This window comes from Melitaea cinxia, chromosome 24 (genome assembly GCF_905220565.1).
Source record: "Melitaea cinxia chromosome 24, ilMelCinx1.1, whole genome shotgun sequence".
NCBI classification, from domain to species: Eukaryota; Metazoa; Arthropoda; class Insecta; order Lepidoptera; family Nymphalidae; genus Melitaea; species Melitaea cinxia.
This window is the reverse complement of record NC_059417.1, coordinates 10,436,189-10,461,780: the sequence shown is the minus strand read 5'-3', so window position 1 is coordinate 10,461,780 and position 25,592 is coordinate 10,436,189. Positions and strand designations below refer to the sequence as shown.

The window sequence follows — 25,592 nt, the reverse complement described above, 5'->3', positions numbered from 1 at the left end:
AGGTTCTATACAAAATTATGAAACGGCACCAAATCGCAGGAAGTCATCGAAATAAAAGTCAGAAAACCAGATAAGATTTTCAATTCAGTGAGCGTGTTAAGCAATAACTTATTTTCTTCGATATTTTATTGAAAACTGAAAGTCGATTATTTTTATTAAACAGGCTAAACTACGAGGGTTAGTCTTATTTCGATTAATAAAGATTTTGTGATTCGAGAAATACAACAGATTTTGTTTAGAAACGTGTTTATTTTCTTACAACGATCCCTTTTGTAGCTGAGCCTAAAAAAGTCAAAGTAGAATAATAATCAAAAAAAACAAAGAACTAGCAATTAAAAATTTGTTACTATGTCATCATGGCTCAAATTTGAAAACGCAACTAGCCGATGTCGATGACTCATTCTCATGTCAAATCACCACTCTTTATTTTTGCTCAATTTAGACAAAGCTGACGATTTTTTTATATATTTTTACGCTTTAATTATTCGACAATATTAACTGAGATGAGTAATAAGAAAAGTATCAACTATGAATAAATAAAATTAGACATCATTTTGTATCAAAATGTTCATTTTTTTTTAACCGACTTCCAAAAAAGGAGGAGGTTCTCAATTCGACTGTATTTTTTTTTTTTTTTTTTTTTTTTTTTTTTTTTTTTTTTTTTTTTTTTTTTTTTTTTTTTAATGTATGTTACATCAGAACTTTTGACCAGGTAGACAGATTTCGACAAATTTTGTTTTAATCGAAAGGTGGTGTGTGCCGATTGGTCCCATTTAAATTTATTTGAGATCTAACAACTACTTTTCGAATTATATCTAATAATGCGTTTTTACTTGACGCTTTTTTCGTCGACCTACGTTGTATTATACCACATAACTTTCTACTGGGTGTACCGATTTTGATAATTCTTTTTTTGTTGGAAAGGGGATATTCCTAGTTTGGTACCATGATAAGGAAACCAGGATCTGATGATGGGATCCCAGAGAAATCGAGAGAAACTCTTGAAAATCCGCAATAACTTTTTACTGGGTGTATCGATTTTGATAATTTTTCTTTAATCGAAAGCTGATGTTTATCATGTAGTCACATATAAATTTTCTCGAGATCTGATAACTACTTTTTGATTAATCTTTGATAACGCGTATTTACTTGACATTATTTTCGTCACCTTACGTTGTATTATACCTCATAACTTTTTACTGGGTGCACCGATTTTGACGTTTCTTATATAAATTAAAAGCTACTATTCGTCACGTGGTCCCATTCAAATTTAATTGAGATTTGATTCGTAATTTGTGAGTTATATCTAATATTGCGTATTTACTTGACGGTTTTTTCGTCACCCTACGTTGTATTATACGTTATATCTTTTTACTGGGTGCATTGATTTTGATCTTTTTTGTATAAATCAAAAGCTAATACTTGTCTTGTCGTCCGTTTTAAATATGATTGAGATATAATGAGCAATTTTTGAGTAATCTTTGATGACACGTATTTACATGACGATGTTAAGACGACTGTGGTCATGTTCAATACTTTGCCACAACGCCATCTATCAAAATGTAATGAAATTACTTCGTTCACTATCGATCAAATTACAATATTCCAAAAGAGTAGAGAGTAGCAGTTTATTCGTTATAAATATATTTGAGCTTTTAATTTTTGAGTAATCGCTAATACTGGGTATTTACTTGGCTATTTTACGTCGACCAACGTTATATTAACCTCATTACTATTTTACTGGGTGGACCGATATCGATGATTCTTTTTTTAATCGATAGGTGGTGCTTGTCATGTGGTCCCATTTAAATATATTGAGATTTGACTCGAACTTTTTGAGCTATATCTGATATGGCGTATTTACTTGACTGTTTTTGGAGTTTTCTCCTTAAGAATCGATTTTCATTTAAGGCCCCGGAATGAAAAAATTGAATAGTAAAATCTACTGAACGAATGACCTTGTTAGAGATGGCGTTCAGACGTTTTCTAATAACGCAATTAGGTTCCGATAGATGGCGTTATTGCATTCATTTATTTACAATTTGATATAGTAATAATATATTTCTTAGACTAGTAAGCCTTTTTGTGCCTATTTAGACAGTTGATCTGAAGGGGTAAACTCCAGTCGTGCATCGGAACTGTGTGAAAATATGAACATTACATATTTTTAATAAAAAAGACATAAACCGTAATTCAATATAAATCCGCTTCAACTAAAAAACCCGCCGTAATAAGCGATGTCAGCGCTTCGCGCGAATCGACGACGGGCCTTTTATGAAATTTCTGCCTACAATCGCTAACAAAATGTTAGAAATAACAGTAGAACATTATATAATTCTACAATTTTATAATGTCGCGTTATATGGAATACGAACAAAGTATTACTATTTTTTCGTCGATCTACGTTGTATTACTCTTCGATGTAATTGAAGTCGGTTTTTTTTTCGTTTGCGAGCAAACACAATTATTTGTAGACTTATTCACTTGATCATTCGCGAATCCTTAGACGACACTTGTGACAGAATATATTACAACTACATATGTACAGCTTAATAGCGTGGATATTGAGCGCTGTCCTTCAACTTTATTTGAATATTTTATGGATGTAAGATAAAATCTGTGATATATAATAATGAGTACCCAATACTTTTACATTTTATTTAGTTTTATTTTATATTGAACATCACTATTTTCGCCTTACGAACCTAGCACGACGCGCGAAGTAATTTGCACTTAGTCACCGAGCGCTCAAAATCCATGCTGATACCTATGCAAGAACACACACAAACACACATACATACAAATGCGCCCCAAGATGAGTCGTATAATCTATAAACAGTAATTTCACTATAACAACAGTTTTGACGCAGATGGTCTTCGACAGTTCTCTTGGGAAATCAAAAACTGATCAAAATGTCTTGATAATGGATGAACATTGTTAAATTTGACTTTTTGAAAATAAAAGCAAAATTACGTAACTAAAACGACAGGGTAAATATTTAGGAAAGAATAATAATTGTTTATTTTTAAACAAGAAAAGAGACAAAAACCTTTTGAGAGATAGAAGCCCACCGTGTCACCACATTGTGGTAAAATATACGCCAATTCCAAGTGGAGCAATATGGCGGATCCACGCACGCTAATCATTCTCCAATATGGAGAAGAAGGTCTACGCTTAGCAATGAGACGTTTATAGACTGACACAGAAACAGAAATGTTATTTTAACTGGGTAAAATTTTTCAACAAAATAAAGCAAATATGATAGACATATGCACGTAGACACATAGATGTGCACGTAGTACCAAAACCAAACTAAATTTTTTAGCCTATCTGAATAAAATTCTGTTGCAAGAGAAAAGATGTTCTAAGCTGATAAATTAAAATCATCATATCAAAAAATTTCGCTCTAGCGGGTACATCGTTCCATAGCTTAATTGGCTAGAGCGCCGACACGGTCAGTCGGAGACGCGGGTTCGAATCCCGCTGGAGCGGTCAATTTTTTTGATATGATATTCAAAAATGTTTAGAACTCCTAATGTGTGGGTTATACAAAAATAAAATTGTACAAATTAAAATGATGTTTTGAAATAATTTTTATTAAAAAATAAAACGAATTTACTTAAAGATTTAATTGGTACGGGCAAAGACGGGCAACGCGTGTCTTTGCGTCAAAACTTGCGTAGAAAATTGTTTTAAAATCAACGTAAACATATTTGGCTATTACAAATCCGGAACTTTGACTATTATTTCCTTCTCTGAGATGCCGCTACTCATGCAAATCTTGGTATTGGTCATATGTACTTTCATGCTTGTTTCGTACTGAGTATGTTCTAGTCTTTGCGTTGGTGTTGTGTGTATTTTTTTTTTATTATTTATTATTAAAGCCCCCAGATTTTAAACTTACTGGGAGCAGTTGCGTAAAAAGGGCTCAGTTTTACACTTACCAATGTATATTTTTGTTGTATATGTACTCGTATTTTATGTTGCAAGTTTAGTTTTTGAAAACTATATTTTACGCCTGATATATTTTATAAAACTACCAGGGAACTATAAAGTACAAGAAAGTTAATGAACCTGAGATACTCATAAATAAAACGAAGTTTTACGGCTTCGATGAACTAAAGGTTTAACTATATAGCTTCCTGCTCACAGCGTAAGCAACATTGTTAGTTTTGATGGACTAAGATCAAAACATGAATTTTGTATTTTATATTGATTACTTACTTTAAGTATAGTCTTATGGAACTTTTACGTTATTTGAATCAAGTTATATCTTGTGAAATTGTTTGGTGTTTATATTCAATGCTTTCATTTCTAGTGTCTTAGCATCATGCATCATCAACTTCGATGCACAAAACATAGAAAATGAGACAAGCAAAACGTTTTAGTTCTATATTAATAGTATAGAAAATCTTCCTTAAAAATTATTAGAGGATGTGCATGTATTCAGCCTGTAATATCCCACGCCTGGGCATATTCCTCTTTCTCCATTAAGGAGACTTAGATTGTCAAGAGATGAAGTCACTTTTTGAAGAATTTGTTCTAAAATTAGTTTCTCTCTTGATCACTAAATAATATTTGTTTTATGTTATATACGTAGAAGTTCGTTTATTGAACCGACTATTAAAGATGAAGATTTTATTAGTAAATTTCTTACTTTGATAATCTTGTGATCTTGATACAATTTCCTGATGCACTTGAAGAAGAATACGAAGCTCATGCCGGAGAGGATGAGGCAGAAGATGATCAGGATCACTTTGATGTGGGTTTGGTTGATCATGGACTCGGTGATAACCTGTTAAAAACGAAAAATATTATTAAAAATAATTTCTCTATCTATTTCTGGTAAGCTATCGTTGAACGTATCGCTAAACTAATATATGTATTACCATTTATTTATTATAGACCGTAGTATTCGCTTGGTAAACATTAAGTACAGATTATGGCACCAAAATAAATGTAGTAGAAATTACGGACACAACTATCAAAGTTTAAGATTTAAATAAATTTAAACTTTGAATCGCTAACCACAGCTTAAACCTAAGCCTGATATTGAGATCGACGCAATTTCAAAAATGTAATTTTTCATACATAAGGATCATATATTACATTAAAAACATTTTTGAGAGTTAATTTAGAACAATACTTTTGTTCAATGTTTTTTTCGAAGTCTTTGGTATTAGTTTAGATTGTTCCATGAGACTGTTTTTAATTTACATTATTTGTTCCACGGTTATCTGAAATAAATTTTGATCTCAAGTCGCAGTAAACAATTATCTCCCTCAATTGTCATTATCTCATCATAAACACATCGTAATGGTACAGTTGTGGTGCTAATTGGATTCAAACACGCTAATGATAAATTTTTATCATGGCTAAGTATTATTTGTGTGTGTGTGTGTGTGTGGGTGTGTGTGTATGTGTTTTGTGTGTGTTTGTATATGTGTCTATATGTATATTACGTTTATTTTTAAACTCTTAACACAGTGGTATATACAGTAAAGAGTAGAAAAAGTTTTTCTTTTGCAGATTATTACATATAGTGAATTTATACAAATTATCCATATATCTATTTTAAATGTATCTGTGGAAAAGACTGTAGACGATCTCTTTGTTTTCCGATTTCGTTTAAGGCACAAGCTAATAAAAATTCTCCACAAATAAATCCAAAAAACTACCAAAAAGAAAAAAACTATCAAAGAAAGTCTATAAATATTGGACAAGGTATTTTCAGATTTTTTTTAAATACTGTATTATTTAAATTTTATACATTACAGTAAATAACTAGATACTGTTTCATCAGATATCTCTGGGGCAAAAGCCTCTTTTCCTGTTTAGGGAAAGGTGTGAAACTACGCCGATACACTAATCAGCAGATTGGGAGACATAAATTATTCAGTGTTTCTCTTGAAACATAGTATTGTTTCCTTAACTACTGAACTCGCGATGAATTTTGAACAGAACGTCATGGTTACAGGAAAAAAGACTTTTGTATATATGGCCATTGATAATATTTGCTTTTATACTTACAGTACATTTCTCTTTTTCCTCATCTGCTTTAAGTCTGCAATTTGCGTAATCATTACATTTTAGATCAATTGCAATGCAAGTGTTATCTTCACAGTCAAACTCATCTTCTGTGCATTTATCTAGAAACGTAAATATGAATTTACTTTCAGTTGTTTGTTTTTTATTTAATCTTTTATCACTTAATCGTGGAAGTTATAAAATGTTTAAATTATATCATTTTTTTTTAAACTATCATATACATAAATGTACTTCTATATAAAAAAAAATAAGATACTTATATGAAGATAGAGTGAAATGCAAATAACTTCAGGAGGCTTAAGGTGTAAGGTAATCTTAACGAAGTCTTGAGAACTTACTTATTAGGATACACTTCCAATTGGTATTATGTACCTCAATCTGGATATTAGCTTTAAAATATGTTTAAGCACCCAAACTACAATATTTCAACAAATTCTTAATGTTTTTCAGATTGATAGGCAATATTCACAAATTAATTTTAATTTTAGTAAAATAATTATAACTTTGAATGGAGGAACTTACGTTAACTAAGTTAATTATTTAGAAGGAGTTTGTATCGTAATCTTGAAATCTAGCTTATATTACATATTTATTGCTACTACCAATTTCAAAATGACGACAGTTTGGGCAGTGGTCACAATAATTGACTACCGCTTAAATTAACAGTTAGTTGCGGTTACGGATTCAAAATCCATATATGACAAGACGGCCACGCAGACTGTTTGTGGTTTTTGGGTATTTGTTTTGGATTCCGGACCTCTGATATAAGTACTGAAGGTCGTTGACGATGAGACATTTTTCGATATCTACGAGCTAACATCTGACTATGAGTCATCTTAAACTAAATTAAATTGATGTGTAGTTTACTTATCAGTTGTTATTACATACTTACCATTATCTTTACTGGTGTCCAAACTTCTATAAGCAGTGAAGACAGCAGTGAAGTTAGACTTTTTCCCAGATTTTGAAGCGTACAGACGAACATACATGATATTTGCTTTGTCATTAGTACCATCTTTAAGATCATCCATGGTGTTTACCGGGTTAGCAACAGAACCGCAGTAAAACGCTAGCCTGAAAACAAAGAAATAAAAAAAACTTTAAGCAGGTACTCCAATTTCTATATTTATATTATATTCCTCCAGATTAAAAATGTTGACATTGTTTTCTTAAATGTTTTATGACATATCTTCACTAGGTGCGTTCTTGACTAATCTTAAGTATTTTAATTATATCAACATTCTTCAAGTTTCTAGGGTCTTATTGAGAGGATGAAAAATGTGAATTATACTATCATGCAATTTTTTCAATAGTGGTGAAAAATTTTGCTGGATTTCGTTGTTTATTTTTGTTTTCAAAACATAAAAAAAAAATACAATTTTCACAATTCAAACCCGTGAATAGTTTCACTAAGTTACATAATAGGTTACTTTTTATTTTATTAAACGGTTTTATTTAGCTCACCCCGTTTGTTTTATTTTTTATTATTTATTCTTGGGTCAAATTTAGTAATTCAAATTTCACCCTCTTCCTGTCAACCGATTAATCTGAAATTTTGTATACACTTTGGATTTTGGTGATAATACAATTATGTTTATTTATTATCATTATAAATTCAAGATGGCCGCCGCTACAAAATGGCGGATAATTTATGTTTTATTAATCCCATCAATATGGGTATCAAATGAAAGGGCTCAACAAGCAGAATACAACATACTATAAAAAATTGAAATACAAGATGGCGGCCGCTACAAAATGGCGGATAACGTAGGTTTTATCGATCCCATCAATATGGGTATCAAATGAAAGTGCTCAACCAGTATAATCAATGTACTATATAAAATTAAAATCCAAGATGGCGGCCTCTACAAAATGGCGGATAACTTAGGTTTTATCAATCCCATTAACATGGGTATCAAATGAAAGGTCTCAACAAGTAGAATACAATTTACTATGCAAAATTGAAATCTAAGCTGGCCGCCGCTACCAAATGTCTGATAATAATTTTTTATCAATCCCACCAATATGAGTATCAAATAAAAGGGCTTGACAAGAAGAATACAGTGCACTATACAACCTCAATATTTAAGATGGGCCTTGCAATAATGAAGCACTAAATGAATTAAACAGAATGCGAACTAAAAACTAAAAACTAGAAAATAAAAATAGGTAAAAAAACTTTTTAAGTTAAACGGTTTTATGTTAAACATACATTGCAATGTTTAAGATAAATGTACTAAAAACCAAAAAATAATAAAATAGATACAGTCGTGGGAATTATAAACATATGCATAGACTAGACTAAAATAAAACCGTGGGGCACGTCAATTGTCTACAAATTATCGACTTAATGTGCGATAGAAGAATCGTTTAATTCGTCGTTAAAATAGGCAGTTGGCCCGCAGACGGTGAGGAAATTACTTACTATTTTCTTGCTCATGGAAATTCCAATAGTTATACACTCCATGTAAATAAAAGAGATGTTTCAACTAGTTTATCGTTGGACATTCACACTGCTGGCTGGCGAGGAATCGTTTCACTGCTCGTAGTTTGTCTTTAATCGACAAAACATATGATAAAAGTACTACTCGCTCACCACTATGAAACCCTAAAACTCGCTTATAATCGAGCTTGCTAGCTTGTTTCCACATTCTAGCCCTACTTATCACACGTCCATCGTTGTCGGTTGAACAACTGCCTAATTATAGTGTAACATTACAAAACAAACATTTTAATCAACGATTGTAGACAATTGACGTGCCCCACGGTTTTATTTTAGTCTAGTCTATGCATATGTTTATAATTCCCACGACTGTATCTATTTTATTATTTTTTGGTTTTTAGTACATTTATCTTAAACATTGCAATGTATGTTTAACATAAAACCGTTTAACTTAAAAAGTTTTTTTACCTATTTTTATTTATGTATAGTTTACCTGCAGTTTGAGATTCAAATAATTATTATATTTGATAGATATCACGGGATTAGCTGTGTGGCAACGGCATTAAAGAATATAGCCACTCCCTCTCTTCCCGTGGGTGTCATAAGAGGCGACTAAGGGATAACAAAGTTCCACTACCACCTTAGAACTTGTAAAGCCGACCGATGGCGGGATTAACATCTAACCGCTGGCTTTGAAACACACAGGCCGAAAACGGGCAGCAGCGTCTTCGGCGCGACATGCCAGCCTTGCAGTCACGAACCCGCCTGTCCAGTGTGGTGACTATTGGCAACACACATGAGTTCACGCCATTTTTGGCGCGAACTTGTGGAGACCTATGTCCAGCAGTGGACTGCAATAGGCTGAAATGATGATGTGATATCACGGATAACATCGCTCGGAAGAGATCACTCTTTTTGGATAAGACTGCCTTTGTACATCTTTCATTTTATATTATTATTTTGTTGTTTCTTTTAACGGTGTACAACAAAGCGTATTATTTATTATTATATTATATGTGCTGTGTGGCTACGGCACTAAAGAATTTAGCCACCCCCTCTCTTCCCGTGGGTGTCGTAAGAGGCGACTAAGGGATAACAAGGTTCCACAACCACCTTGGAACTTAAGAAGCCGACCGATGGCGGGATAACCATCCAACTGCTGGCTTTGAAATACACAGGCCGAAGATGGGCAGCAGCGTCTTCGGTGCGACAAAGCCAGTACTGCGGTCACCAACCCGCAAACCACATGAGTTCACGTTATTTTTGGCGTAAACTTGTGGAGGCCTATGTCCAGCAGTGGACTTTATAGGCTGTAATGATGATATAACAATGGAAAATTGATACAATATAAGATGATATGAAAACTGATAAAGTTCTGTATCATGATAAATTTATAGTCACCTCGAATCATACTCCAACTTATATCCAAAGACTTGGACGAAATTATCTTCACATTCATTGGGCTTGGCGAGCGCATAAGTAGTGAAGTTCAAATAGATCTGCAACAATACAGTCAATAGACAATAAAATTAATTTATAGTCCGAATATGTGTTTTTGTTACATTAAGGGGGCTTCCATAAATTAGGATTTCAAACATTATAGTTGAAATCCCCGTTTGCATGACGGTTTTGTGACTATTCATTTTATATTCAACTAGCTGTGCCTGCGACTTTGTCCGCGTGGAATTCAACAAAAAAGTTTTTATTCAGTTCGCAGTTATAAAATAAGTATCGAAAATAAAAGTAGCCTAAGTTACTCCTTATTACATCAGTTATCTGCCAGTCAAAGTTCTGTCAAAATCAGTCCAGCTGTTTTAGAGATTAGCCGGAACAAATAGACAGACAGACAGACAGATAGACAGACAGACAGGCAGGCAGACGAAAATGGTAGAAAATGTTATTTTTAGTATATGTAACGTATATTATCATATGCATTTAGTAATACGCGGGTATTTTAATATTACAAACATACACTCCAATTGTATTTATTTGTATAGGTAATGTGAGTAAGAGGTTTACCAGTAAATGATGAGTTATGAATTTAAGCTACACCTTCTAATTTAAGAGTGTTCTTATTTTTATTTTATAACAAAAACGCTTAACCAAGTAAATATACTTTACTGTAAATTAAGACGAAATTAATAAAAAAAAAAACAAAAAAAAAAGTCGAGTGTGTATCCACACGACTGACGTAAAACTTTTTAGCTGCCCCTAGAGTAATATACGAAACGTAACTCTCTCTTTTTCTATCTTCACTAACTTATATCCCCCTCTCAACTCTCGTCACGCATTCACCAACTTACTCCCCAAGTCAAGTGCGTTAAGAAGTTTTAATTCAATAATTGTGTTTGCTCGCAAACGAAAAAAAAACCGACTTCAATTACATCGAAGAGTAATACAACGTAGATCGACGAAAAAATAGTAATACTTTGTTCGTATTCCATATAACGCGACATTATAAAATTGTAGAATTATATAATGTTCTACTGTTATTTCTAACATTTTGTTAGCGATTGTAGGCAGAAATTTCATAAAAGGCCCGTCGTCGATTCGCGCGAAGCGCTGACATCGCTTATTACGGCGGGTTTTTTAGTTGAAGCGGATTTATATTGAATTACGGTTTATGTCTTTTTTATTAAAAATATGTAATGTTCATGTTTTCACACAGCTCCGATGCACGACTGGAGTTTACCCCTTCAGATCAACTGTCTAAATAGGCACAAAAAGGATTACTAGTCTAAGAAATATATTATTACTATATCAAATTGTAAATAAATTAATGCAATAACGCCATCTATCGGAACCTAATTGCGTTATTAGAAAACGTCTGAACGCCATCTCTAACAAGGTCATTCGTTCAGTAGATTTTACTGTTCAATTTTTTCATTCCGGGGCCTTAAATGAAAATCGATTCTTAAGGAGAAAACTCCAAAAACAGTCAAGTAAATACGCCATATCAGATATAGCTCAAAAAGTTCGAGTCAAATCTCAATTATATTTAAATGGGACCACATGACAAGCACCACCTATCGATTAAAAAAAGAATCATCGATATCGGTCCACCCAGTAAAATAGTAATGAGGTTAATATAACGTTGGTCGACGTAAAATAGCCAAGTAAATACCCAGTATTAGCGATAACTCAAAAATTAAAAGCTCAAATATATTTATAACGAATAAACTGCTACTCTCTACTCTAGTGGAATATTGTAATTTGATCGATAGTGAACGAAGTAATTTCATAACATTTTGATAGATGGCGTTGTGGCAAAGTATTGAACATGATCACAGTCGTCTTAACATCGTCATGTAAATACGTGTCATCAAAGATTATTCAAAAATTGCTCATTATATCTCAATCATATTTAAAACGGACGACATGACAAGTATTAGCTTTTGATTTATACAAAAAAGATCAAAATCAGTGCACCCAGTAAAAAGATATAACGTATAATACAACGTAGGGTGACGAAAAAACCGTCAAGTAAATACGCAATATTAGATATAACTCACAAATTACGAATCAAATCTCAATTAAATTTGAATGGGACCACGTGACAAATAGTAGCTTTTAATTTATATAAGAAACGTCAAAATCGGTGCACCCAGTAAAAAGTTATGAGGTATAATACAACGTAAGGTGACGAAAATAATGTCAAGTAAATACGCGTTATCAAAGATTAACTACTGATAACTACTTTTTGAAAGTAGTTATCAGATCTCGATAAAATTTATATGTGACCACATGATAAACATCAGCTTTTGATTAAAGTAAAAATTATCAAAATCGATACACCCAGTAAAAAGTTATTGCGGATTTTCAAGAGTTTCTCTCGATTTCTCTGGGATCCTATCATTAGATCCTGGTTTCCTTATCATGGTACTATACTAGGGATATCCCCTTTCCAACAAAAAAAGAATTATCAAAATCGGTACACCCAGTAGAAAGTTATGTGGTATAATACAACGTAGGTCGACGAAAAAAGCGTCAAGTAAAAACGCATTATTAGATATAATTCGAAAAGTAGTTGTTAGATCTCAAATAAATTTAAATGGGACCAATCGGCACACACCACCTTTCGATTAAAACAAAATTTGTCGAAATCGGTCTACCTGGTCAAAAGTTCTGATGTAACATACATAAAAAAAAAAAAAAAAAAAAAAAAAAAAAAAAAATACAGTCGAATTGAGAACCTCCTCCTTTTTTGGAAGTCGGTTAAAAATCAAATACTAACAATTAATTGAATCATATCTCCTTGTATGTACTTATGGCTTAAGATAGTATTATTGTCAATACTTTTTTACATAATACAATGTAACAGCTTAGTTATAATTCAGCGTTTATTTAAAACTTTATGGATTAAAAATCGACTATCTAACATTACCCTTAATTTGCAATGAAATTAAATAAAAATTAATAAGACACAAATACAGCCTATTCAAGCGAACAGTTTGGCATTGCCAGATAGGCAATCAGTTTAAAAAGTATGAATTAGTAAAGGCTGCAGTGTAACCATGGAGTGCAAATGCGTTTCTAATCTTATGTTCTATTAATTATATAGTAGTGTTGCTGCCACTCAGCGAATGCACTGTTTCCTTTTGACTAAAATATGATATGAGAATAATAATACTAATAATTATTACAGTTCTTTGATTAAATGATGTGTGTATATTGGACGCATAACTTATTTTATATTTTTTTTACCGATACTTTCTGCGTAAAAAATTTAGTTCAGAAGACAGATGACAGAAATGTTTATATCAATGGTGTGACAATCGTATGGTTCATCTGATGGTAACCGGTAACAGTAGCTTATGGATATCTGCACTACTACCACCAAACTCCGCTGGCTATACAGCACACCCCGAGGAGTTCTAGCACAGGAACATAATGCTTATGGTATTGTAGTATATGTACTATTTGGTTTGGTAAACCAGTGTACGGCTCACCTGATGGTAAGCGATTACCGTAGCTTATAGACGCCTGCAACACCAGAAGCATTGCAAGCGCGTTGCCGGCCCTATCCCAAATTCCCCCCAAGTGCTCTGGTCACCTTACTTACCAACAGGAGCACAACATTGCTTGTAAACAGTATTATTTCGCTGTGATCTTCTGTAAGGTCGAGGTACTACCCCAGTCGGGTTGCTTCATATTTGAGAAGGATATTTCCTGCTGTGCCCTACCTCAGTTAAGTTGGTTGTGATCTTCTGTAAGACTGTAAGACTGCATTTCCAATCACGCTGCTCCAGATCTTCAGCAATATATTGCTTGTTGTGTAGTACCTGAATAAAATAGTACATACCTTTAGATTGACTCCAACTTTTATCGTCCATAGAACATCTAGCGCCTGGTTCAAGCTCTGGGTTAGGCATTCATCTTTTATTTCATATGAACTAATAGTTCCATGGGTTCCACTCATTTCGATATTGCAGCTTTCTGGTACACTGACTGCAATGAAATTGGTGAAGATTACTAGCAGTTTTATATTGTAAAATTGTTCGATATTTACAAAAATCTAAATTTTACAAAAGTATATGATTATTTCTATTAAAAATATGGTATATAAAATACGTAATTACGTAATGAATAACTTTGATTTCTTTATGCATATCATTTCAGCCTATTGCAGTCCACTGCTGGACATAGGCCTCCACAAGTTCGGGCCAAAGATGCGTGAACTCATGTGTGTTGCCCATAGTCACCATGCTGGGCAGGCGGGTTGGTCACCGCAGGGCTGGCCTTGTCGCACCGAAGACGCTGCAGCCCGTCTTCAGCCTGCGTATTTCAAAGCCAGCAGTAGGATGGTTATCCCGCCATCGGTCGGCTTTTTAAATTCCAAGGTGGTAGTGTAACCTTGTTATCCCTTAGTCGCCTCTTACGACACCCACGGGAAGAGAGGGGGTGGCTATATTCTTTGGTGCCGTAGTCACACAGCACATGCATATATTTCACCTCAAATCAATCATCAAATCAGTTCGCTATTAAATTAGTTAAAAAAGAAGGAGATCAATTCGACTCTATTTTTGGTGTATCACCTCATCACTTTTCAGTGTTTGTACTGATTTTGAGGATCCTTTGTTTAATCGAAAGCTGGTGCTAATTATGCTGTCGCATTTAAGTTTGATTGAGATCGGAGTAGTTTATTCATCTCCAATAATGCGCATTTAAGTGACTATTGTATAGATTACCTACGTCATATTACTTTTCGATGTGATTGAAGTCGATTTTTTCGTTTGGAAACAATTATATATCTTATTGGACTTCAATATTGTGAATATGGATAAAACTAAAATTATTCGAACACGGGATATTTACCATGTTTTTTATTTTCATTTTGCGGAGCTCGATATTTCACATTTATTTATTTATTTATTTATTCAAGGCTCATCAACGCAAGGTACACAGCAAACTATCGAGCGTACGTACATTTTGTTAAAATGTTCGTGTACCCTCAATTACAGATGAGCACGGCATTTACAATAATGATGCTCGAATAATCAATCAAATGGTAATACATATTTTTACAATTAGTCACATTTAAATATTATTGTACAATAATGTTCTTTATTATATTAGAACATTAACTACGAATGTCTTGTTCACGAGACAAAAAATAAATCTAATAAAGATAATAATTCCATCTTAATTGAGTAACGTATAATATTAATATTACTTACTGCTGTTGGCTGTAGGTATGAATCTGATATTGATTTGAAATCCTTCGTATTCTATTGTATCGTCAGAGTGAAATTTGAGCCAAACGTTTGGTCCAGTCGAAATAATCTGTCTAGGAAATGCTTCACCACACACCTTGCCTAGTAATTTAGCGTATCCTCTTAGGCCATCACGAATCTAGGAAAAAATTAATTATTATTCATGAGTGTAAGGGCTTTATTATTTTCATATAATATTATGTCATTTTTATTATTATTGGTAATCTTCTTTATTAATTTATAAGAATTTGTCAATACTTTTGTTAGATTTGATGATGTAGATCCAAACAAAAATGTAAGTATTTAATAGTGATAGCAAAAGTGCCGTTGCAGTTTTAAATGTTTTATAAAGACAAGAATATTTTACTGAATATCGAAAGGTTAACTGTTTTTATTTGACTCAAAAGCAGAGACAATAATGAAAACTAGTGGTGACACAGAGGTCGAAATTCGACCATGATTAAAAATTTAAATTATAGAAAACCAAAAAATAATGAAAATAAAGAATCTTTTTTTTTTAATTTTTAATTACACTACATACTTTTACAATCAACAAAGGAGTATAATATGCGTGTGAGTGTGTCAAATACATGGTCGTGTGTGTAATGTTTTTTTTTTCATTGATTTAATATATTTTTAAAAATTAAAAAAAATATATTAGCATTCTGCACTCCTTCTCTATGTAAACTATAAGTGTACGTAATATTATACTCCTCCACGCAAGTCGTCCACACCAAGCAGTCCACGTAATTTTCGTAAAAAGGGGTCCAAAGTTTTGTTCTAAATCTCGCTTGCATTAACAACAAGATGCAATGAAAATATATACTACCGTCTACCAGTGCTTCCAACATTATTGTTCCTGTAACCTTTAACTAATAATGTCACGATAACCCATATCTTCTTGAAATGTGTCTCACTTCTTTTATATTTTAGAACGTTAGTCCTTAGTTATTAGGTTAATTTTAAACTATATATTTGGTATATTATATAATAACACTATGACAATCTTTATTAACGGTTTTAGCTTCTCATTATATCCGGCATTACCAATACTATTTTCATGTTACCCAACGGGAGCAAACGTACACCTAAGGGTTACGGACCTCACTTTAGGAATTGTTAGTCTAGAATATTAGTGAACTAATTAGGAATTACCTAGCAAAAACTTACTTCTAAAAAGTCGTAAGCGCAATCAGCTTGGTACTCGATATGGAATTTATCAACGAATGTGAGTTCAACCACGTGCCCTTCTGGACCTGAAAACAGTACAAAGTATAAATACATTTTTCTCACACAAAATTGAATGATGCAAAGGAGACAAAAAGCGAAAATATATTATCAGATGCTGTTTAATTGTATCAGATCACTTAATTTCTGATTTTTTTATAACCTTTAAATTACTAAAAATATTTCTTCGTCGCCGGGCGTATCTCTTGCATTTAGATTTATAAAAAAAATTATCTTTGAATATTAGGTACCTATATATACATGCCACACATTTAATGGTACTGTAATTTAGTAGGACATGAAGTCTGCGTGTGTCATTGCTCCTAGCTCATACACATACATACCTACCAATGCACTTTAATATCACACACATACTCTTATACAATAAACAACCTGATTTTTTTTGACAAATAACTTTTGTCCATCAAAGGCTGTATCTGTAAAGGCTATCAAGATGTAGACGATAATAAACTTACCTTTTATGACTGTGACGCAGTTTAAATCACTATAATAGTAATTATTTTGGACATTCCCATGAGGATGTTGAATGTACTTTTGTTCGATGTTATTGTAAATAAACTTCTCACACCTCGGATCTGGTTCATCCTCTCTCTTTACTCTTCTCTTTGGTAATAAATGTGATACAAAATCGTTCGGAAAAATTTTCGCTCTAAGTTTATCTACATGATCTTTTTGTATATTTATATTCCTTTCAAAAGCATCATCGTCTTCTGTATAAATTTCATCAAATTTATTAAAATTGTCACGAACGATCGCGTTGTTGTAATTATTAATCTTATAACTTAGTGTATTATCATTAACTTTATTATTTACATTGGTCCTAGTTTCCTTATCTAGTTCTAAACTATCGACAGCGTCTTTAATGATTTCTTGTATTGGTTCCATTTTGTTTTGCATACTGCTATGCGTGTTATCGTAATCAGCTGTTGTATTTTGTCGTTGTTCCGATGTCATAGCAAACGTGGAACAAGCTGAAACAATAGAAAAAGTTTTATTAGTAGATTATTTGATTGTAGTCGCCCTTCTCTCTGCTCCAGGGATTGTGCTCAATTTCCGTCTCAAGTCTGGTATATAAGTCAATACGTGAGTTAGTGCCAGTTTTACCAGTTGTAGATATAATTATTTGACGGATGACGATACCAAAAGACTTTATTATTATGTCGGTCAAATCGGAAAATATTATTCATATTTTATTAATATGTAATTCGTATTTGAATATGACTTCCAAAAAACACGATTTACTAAAAATACCGAGCAAGCTCGGGCACCCAGGTACTTTACATTTATGGCAGGAAAAAGTATCGTAGCTATAACAACCATCTGTTACTTAAAACATATGATTTATAACTAGCTTGCGACTTCACCCGCGTGGAATTTAACAAAATAGTTATTGTTCATTTGGCAGAGTTATAAAATAATGAAAGAAATTAAAATATAAGTAGCTTAAAAGGCCCATCAAAATCGGTCTAACCGTTTCAGAGATTAGCCGGAACAAACAGACAGATATACAGACAGACAGACGGACGGACGAAAATTGTAAAAAAAAATATTTTGGTATGTTGGTATGTGTACCGTATATACATCATCTTATACTAGCCGAACCCTGTACGCGTTGCTACGCTTTTTTTTTAAACTTTTTTTGGTCGTACCAACACAGAAACCTTTGTGGGCTCATGCACAACACTTTGCTGAAGATCATGTCATGATCAAATGCATAGTTTACGATTATATAAAGGACATACAAACATTATTTTTTTTATATAAAGATAAGATATTGCTTTTACATTTCTGTCAATTCAGCTGTAAAGAAATTCTTAATAGAAGCTATAAAGATGGTAATATGATATAAAGATTCTCGAATCACGTATTTTTGGCAAGATATTAGATTCTTAGATTAAAAATAGAACAAGTAATGTAATGTTATTTGGTTATTTATAGTACATATTGAAATTTCTATAGTCGCTTCAGCCTGTAATATCCCACTACTGGGCATAGGCCTCTTTCTCCATGTAGGAGAAGGATCTGAGCTTAATCCACCACGCTGCTCCAATGCGGGTTGGCGGATATATTCCCTACTATGAGTAACGATCGCTATCAGGTGTATATGATAACAACCGGGACCGACGGCTTAACGTGCTCTCCGAGGCACGGTGGGGAGAGCGCCGTTGCGCCAACGCGGCGTCAAGTAATATAATGTTATTTGGTTATTTAAAGTACATATTGAAATTTCTATAGACAAGGCTTTTATCCAGCAGTTTTTCCTTTTAAGAATTTCTTTTCTATTATTGAATATATTAGCGACCCTAAAAAGGGTCAGAAAAGTTTTGAGCTTAATTCGAAAACATTCGTGACTTGATATATTTTATATAATACAGACAGACGTGGAAAGGGTAACTTGATGTTTTTATACTATATTTATTTATTTTATTTATTTATACTTTATTGTACAACTACAACTACATTTTAAACAATAAACACATTTAAAAAATATTTACAGACTGTGAAGTACAATGGGCGGACTTATGGCTATTTAGCCAGCCATATTCCTATATTCAAGAAGACGATTGAAAATGGCAAAAAATATATTTCGTTGTTCCATTTTTACTGCTCTGAGTATAGGAAATTTATACCTTATACCTTTATATATGTACTGGCTGTGCCCGCGAATTCTCCCGCGTGGAATTTAACGAAAAAGTTGTTGTTTCGAGAACGAATGTTCAGTTAGACGATTTATAAAATAAATAAATTTCAAAAAGAAAAGTAGCCTAAGTTACTTCTTATTATATCAACTAACTGCTAGTGAAAGTCCCGTCTAAATCAGTCCAACCGTTTTAAAGATCAGCCGGAACAAACTGATAGACGGACAGACAAACATTTAAAAAAAAATGTTATTTTGGTTTATGTACCGTGTATACATACACCCATATTCATTTAGTAAAATGCTGTTATTTCAATATCACAAACAGACACTCCAACTTTATTTATTTGTATAGATGTAGAGATTATTTTTTTTTAAATAAATAAATAAATATCATATAATATACACACACGGTTTTCTGTTCCTATGGTAAGCAACTTAATGCTTGTGTTACAGGTAACAGCCGACTGTTATAACTATTTTTTTTTGATAGACATACATAGAAATAACAATAGATGTATATTGTATATGCATTTATGTAAATCTGAATTCACAGCAGCCTTTCGCAGTCCACTACTGGACATAGGGCTTCACGAGCTCACGCCAAACATGGCGTGAACTCATGTGAACTCTTTTGCCCATACCACGCTGGGTAGGCGGGTTGGTGACCGCAGGGCTGGCTTTGTCGCACCGACGACTCTGCTGCCCGTCTTCGGCCTGTGTATTCAAAGCCAGCAGTTGGATGGTTATCCCGCCATCGGTCGGCTTTTTAAGTTCCAAGGTAGTAGTGGAACTGTGTTATCCCTTAGTCGCCTCTTACGACACCCATGGGAAGAGAGGGGGTGGCTATATTCTTTGATGCCGTAACCACACAGCATCAAATCTGAATTGTTAATACCCAAATACTTAGCGTGTGCGTAATCATAGTGAATATTTAGTTTATTATAATTTTATATATGTACAAAAAAATCCACATTATTCGGGCTGTTTATGTTAATAAAAATAAATAAGACAGATTTATTATAGCCTATTGAGATGTCTAAATTTCTATTAAACATTTAAATATTATTAACAAACATCTGTCCACAATAAATCGTCACTTCAGCCTAATACAGTCTACTGCTGGACATAGGCCTTCACAAGTTCGCGTCAAAAATGGCGTAAACTCATGTGTTTTACCCATAGTCACCACGCTGACACATACAAAATAAATAAAATCTGATAAATCAAAATAGTAACTAATTGAGGTACTTTTTCCAAGAAAGAATATCTGCCAAATCTGTTTATAATCTGTCTGTAATTATACAAATATTTTTTTTGGATTTGTAAAATAAGATTGTCAGACCCTTAGACGAAATAATTTGGCCATTACCGAATTCTATTATCGACAAATTAAAATATAAAACCCAGTAATAAATGAGCAGTTTTTGGATCAGATAAGCTACGATGATTATAATGCAAACAATACTAACGAATTCGGTGATAATGTAGGGCAAGGAGTTTTTTGTACTTAGAAAACAATTATAATATCACTTTTGTCTAGTTTTATTCTCTTTCTAGATATTATATTATACTTAAATGAAAAACCTTTGCCTAGTTGTGAAATTTATGGCATGCTATGACACGTATGTTACAAACTAAATTGAGATGTGTCTTGCATTTTCTTGTGTGGTTTTTATGTATTTACTTTATTTCTATAAGCAGACAAAGCATTGTAGAAATACAAAAATATACTATCTAACAGCAACAAAAAAATACGAATAATATGTGATTTTACAGGATCATCATTTCAGCCTATCACAGTCCACTGCTGGACGCCTCCACAAGTCTCCATAAGCCTCCACAAGTTCATGCCAAAAATGGCGTGAACTCGTGTGTTTTGCCCATAGTCACCACGCTGGGCAGGCGGGTTGGTGACCGCAGGGCTGGCTTTGTCGCACCAAAGACGCTGCAGCTGGTCTTCAGCTTGCGTATTTCAAAGCCAGTAGTTTGATGACTATCCCGCCATCGATCGGTTTTTTAAGTTCCAATGTGGTAGTGGAACTGTGTTATCCCTTAGTCACCTCTTACGACACCCACGGGAAGAGAGGGGGGTGGCTATATTCTAACTACCGTAGCCACACAGCATTTTTACATTTTTACAGGATAAATCATTATTATCTCCCACGCCCCTCTACTGCTAATGAGTTGAATAATTGATCTACTCAGAAAGACGATCGTTATTTTGTATTTACGAGTATATATAATTGAATCTGTTCGACTGACAAAATATAAGTTCATTTCTACGCATTAGGAAGATAAATAATAAAAACAAAGACCAGAAAAAATGTATATAGACACAAATAGAGGTTCCAATAAAACATTGAACTACGCTTCAGCCTATAATATCCCACTGCTGGGCATAGGCCTCTTTCCCCATGTAGGAGAAGGATCAGAGTTCAACATAGTTAAACCACCACGCTGCTCCAATACGGTTTGGTGGATATATTCCCTACTATTAGTAACGATCGCTATCAGGTACATGATAACAACCGGGGCCGACGGCTTAACGTACCACAGAAACATAGTAAATATTTTTTAATATTATATCAAAAATCAACCGTTCCAACGAGGATCAACCATGGATATCACCAACGGGGATATTAAAAAAATGTTTAGAATTCCCTCATGTGCGACACAAAAACATATAATACGAATCGTCAATATTAATATATAAATCGTAATAGGCTCTGTAACATCCTCAACGTTCACATGTCACGTTAAAAACGCTACGATATTATCGTTCCACGCTCTTTTCGACAATAATATCATTTGGCCTTGAAAATAACAAATGTGCGTGTAATAAATAATGTCGGATGTGAGAGGTCACGTCCACACAAAGGTTCCGTGTTATCTAATGAAAGACTTTTTCTCCCCTCACGAGAGGATGAAACGGATTTCTGAATTGAATTTTTTCGTCATTGTCATCTATCTGTCTGGACCCTTGTTGTATTTTGTTATTGAAGTTAAGGCAGTCAATTAGTTATAGTTTTTGAAATTTTAAAGTCTTTTAAAAAGGTAACTGTAGGGAGAGTAATTTTTTCTTCCAATTATTAGTTTAAAAAGAAAAATTGTAATATTTTTTTTTTACAATTACGTGTCTTAAAAAAAAGTTCACACGATTATCTTAGATAAATAAATAAATATTTACAACATACACACACGGGTCATCTGTTCCTAAAGTAAGCAACTTAATGCTTGTGTTATAGGTAACAGCCGACTGGTATAGCTACATTGTTTTTTCGATAAACATACATATAAATAATACTTATATAAATAAATATTTATATTACACCCAGACTCGGGGTGGGAATCGAACCCACAACCCCGGAGCAGAAACCAGGGTCACTACAAACTGCGCCAATGGTCTAGTCTAACGGGATAGATGATACTAAAATGATTTGGTGAAAGATACAATAAGTATAGATTTAATACTCATAATAATTTTTAGACTACATATCGACTTAAGTAAAACTGGCCAGCTTTTAATAGTTTTGATTTTAATTTCTGAAAAAAATAACGTGTGGCACTCGGGGACTGCCGCGGTAAAGCTATTGCATAGCATTTTGTATCAACTTATGCAATTATAATTATTTATTTATTTTATTTATGCAGTATTTCTTTTTCTTTGATATTAATTCAAGTTACACTTTTTGAGCGTGGTGACCGATAAGAAAACAATTTGTTTTTCTTTTATTAAATAAATAAAAAGTTAATATTGTTTAAAATATTTTTATTATTTTACAATACATGTGGGTTTTATTATCTTACAGTAGCTGTTGGTTATTCAGGAATATTTATCATTGAAACTATAGGTTTATGATAACTGAAATAAGAAACATAAGTTTGCGACTTAACGCACGCACACAACGCCGTGTCGAAGACTGCCGAACTGAAACGACGTTAGACGATGCACGGCCTTCAAGCCACACCTCCGTGCCCGTCGGAGTGGGGAGCGTGAGGTTTTTTTCGTTACGGAATTTCTGGATTCGGTCCCCGCGCTCAAGGCCCGCGATAGAAGCTATGCAATAGCTTAAAAATACTGAATGTTAGTGACTATACACAATAAAAATACCTTTCAGGACACTGCTAACACAATAGTAAAAACTATATTTTGTTTTTAAGATATCTTTTTATATACAAGTCAACTGTTTTTGGTATTATATCACAAGATTGACTAGCCCGTTGGCGCAATTTGCAGTGACGTAGCTTTCTGCTCCGGAGGTCGTAGGTTGGTAGTGTAGTTGTAGGTGGTGGGTTAAATCGCGACTCGTATATATATATATATATATATATATATATATATATCGTATATATATACACACATTATTATTTATAATAATGTGTGTATATATATACGAGTCGCATTACACACATATTTATTTATTTATATTATTTAAGTTTAGTGGTTATATTTAAGGTTGCCTGGAACAGCTTGCTTTTAAGCAATAAGGCTGCCTTTTCTACATTTTTTTTTCTTAATTATTGTTAATGTTGCTTGTTTATTTTATTTCTTGTTTGGTGTACAATGAAGTATAAATCTATAATATAAAAATGAGTCGCTGAATGTGTTGCTAAGCGCAAAACTCGAGAACGGTTGGACCGATTTCGCTAATTCTTTTTTTTAAAATATTCCTTGAAGTACGAGGATGGTTCTTACGGAGAGAAAAATTCTAAAAAAAAAAAAAAAAAAAATTTCCTGAAAAAGTCTAAAAACAACACTTTTCTATACTCCCATACAAAAGATTTGTGATAATACTTAAAAGTCAATTTGAACTTTAATACCATACGATAAAGTTTGTGTTAGGCGATACGAAGTTCGCCGGGTCAGCTAGTAAATAAATAAATATTATTTTCATGTATATTTATTTGTCATAATATATAGCTATATCAGCCGGCAGTTATTTATAACACAAAATTTAAGTTGCTTACTATAGGAATAGACGACCGTGTGTGTATATAATAGATATTTATTGTTATAGATATTTAAATGGCGTAGCAAATGAGGCTTAAGTTTTGGTTACACACTGATTAATTGATTAAGAGCAATATTGATTACCTGACACGCGTGTCTAAGTTTAGCGTGATTGTAGATGGAATAATTTCTAATACCTTTGGGTACAGTAACATCAAAGTTAGACGTATTTAGTACACGTTTTCCATAAGATTTAATGTATAGACTAATAAATGTTAGCATTTTTACAAATGTATCGGTTTTAAATATATTTTTTTTTAAAGTGGGGAATTGAAATAACGTAATAAATATTTATAAAGTCACAGGTCAAAATATAAAAGTATACAAAAATATTAAGATTTTGACTCCAGATATAGATAAAAATATAATTGATTAATTGAAAAAAAATCAAAAGCCTGAATTATTACCGTAAAGTAAAACAAATGCATATGCTGACATAGTAAACGCTAACAACTGCGAAAGCCACAGCAGCACTGGAAGATCAGGTTAACGAAGCTCAACGCAAATCCTTCTAAAATTTATTCATCTACGAATTTAAATTTACTGGAGAATTATTGTCTTAGAAATGTTAATAGATTGTAATTATGTTGTGCTTTTTACTTGATCGTTGGAATTGTTCAAAAATTAGTTGAATTTACAAGTTAAGTGTGACAGTTAAATTATTTTCAGAAGTTGGAAGAATGTTTGAACTATAAATTGGTCGTGACAAAGGTTGTTTTCCGTAGGATAATTGAGAAATGACAATGGAGATAGACAGATAGATAGGTATTTTGTTTGTTCGTTTGTATGAAATTACAGCAAAGTTGATAGAACAGATAATGCATACTTTAGATGCTCATAATAAAAGTTTTATAAAGAAAGATAAGTCGATACCAAAATTTGACCACATTTTTAACCGACTTCAAAATAGTAGCAAGTTACTCAATTTGTATTTATGTATATATTTTCGTTTCGTCGTTTATGAATCGATTGTGATAATTCTTTTTTTGTTGGAAAGGAGATATCCCAAGTACCATGATTAGGAAACCAGGATCAGATGATAAGATCCCAAAGAAATCGAAGGGAACCCTCGAAAATCGTAGTGACGACTAGTGTGTTTGTTAACTTTTTTCGTCTATTTACGTTGTATTACTTGTCTATGTAATTGAAGTTGGTTTTTTTTTCGTTTAACTTACACATTGACCATTTATTACAAAAATATTGTTAGCAAACAAAATAAAGCAAAATAGAGGAAATAAGGCTGGATTGGCTTAAGGTCTATAAAAAAAAGTGTCCACATTTTTTGGCTTCTTTTTGGGAAGGGTAAAATCAGATCGAAGAAAACATCACGAGAGTAAAAAAGATTGATTGTTAATTGAATGCCAGTTTCTCAAGTGAAGGATATCAGATATCTAATCCGAAAAATGCAAAATCCGAAGATAAGTGTTACGCAGTGACCCGGAAAATTGGGTGTTTCAAATGTTAGGCAAATCGATTTGGTGGAAAAA

General features: G+C 33.0%; 1 protein-coding gene across 1 annotated transcript in view; it reads right to left on the bottom strand.

Annotated features, from left to right (window-relative positions):
* The window catches only part of LOC123665402, a 30,465-nt gene extending 13,058 nt beyond the window's left edge, over positions 1-17,407 (bottom strand). Inside the window, exons 1-8 of the mRNA XM_045599715.1 lie at positions 16,909-17,407; positions 16,376-16,461; positions 15,170-15,344; positions 13,795-13,940; positions 9,894-9,991; positions 6,942-7,123; positions 6,032-6,150; positions 4,659-4,796 (exon numbers count right to left, since the gene is read on the bottom strand). Coding sequence (XP_045455671.1) covers positions 4,659-4,796; positions 6,032-6,150; positions 6,942-7,123; positions 9,894-9,991; positions 13,795-13,940; positions 15,170-15,344; positions 16,376-16,461; positions 16,909-17,407 — 1,443 coding nt within the window. The remainder of the gene's footprint in view (positions 1-4,658; positions 4,797-6,031; positions 6,151-6,941; positions 7,124-9,893; positions 9,992-13,794; positions 13,941-15,169; positions 15,345-16,375; positions 16,462-16,908) is intronic.
* Between the last annotated feature and the right edge of the window lie 8,185 nt (positions 17,408-25,592).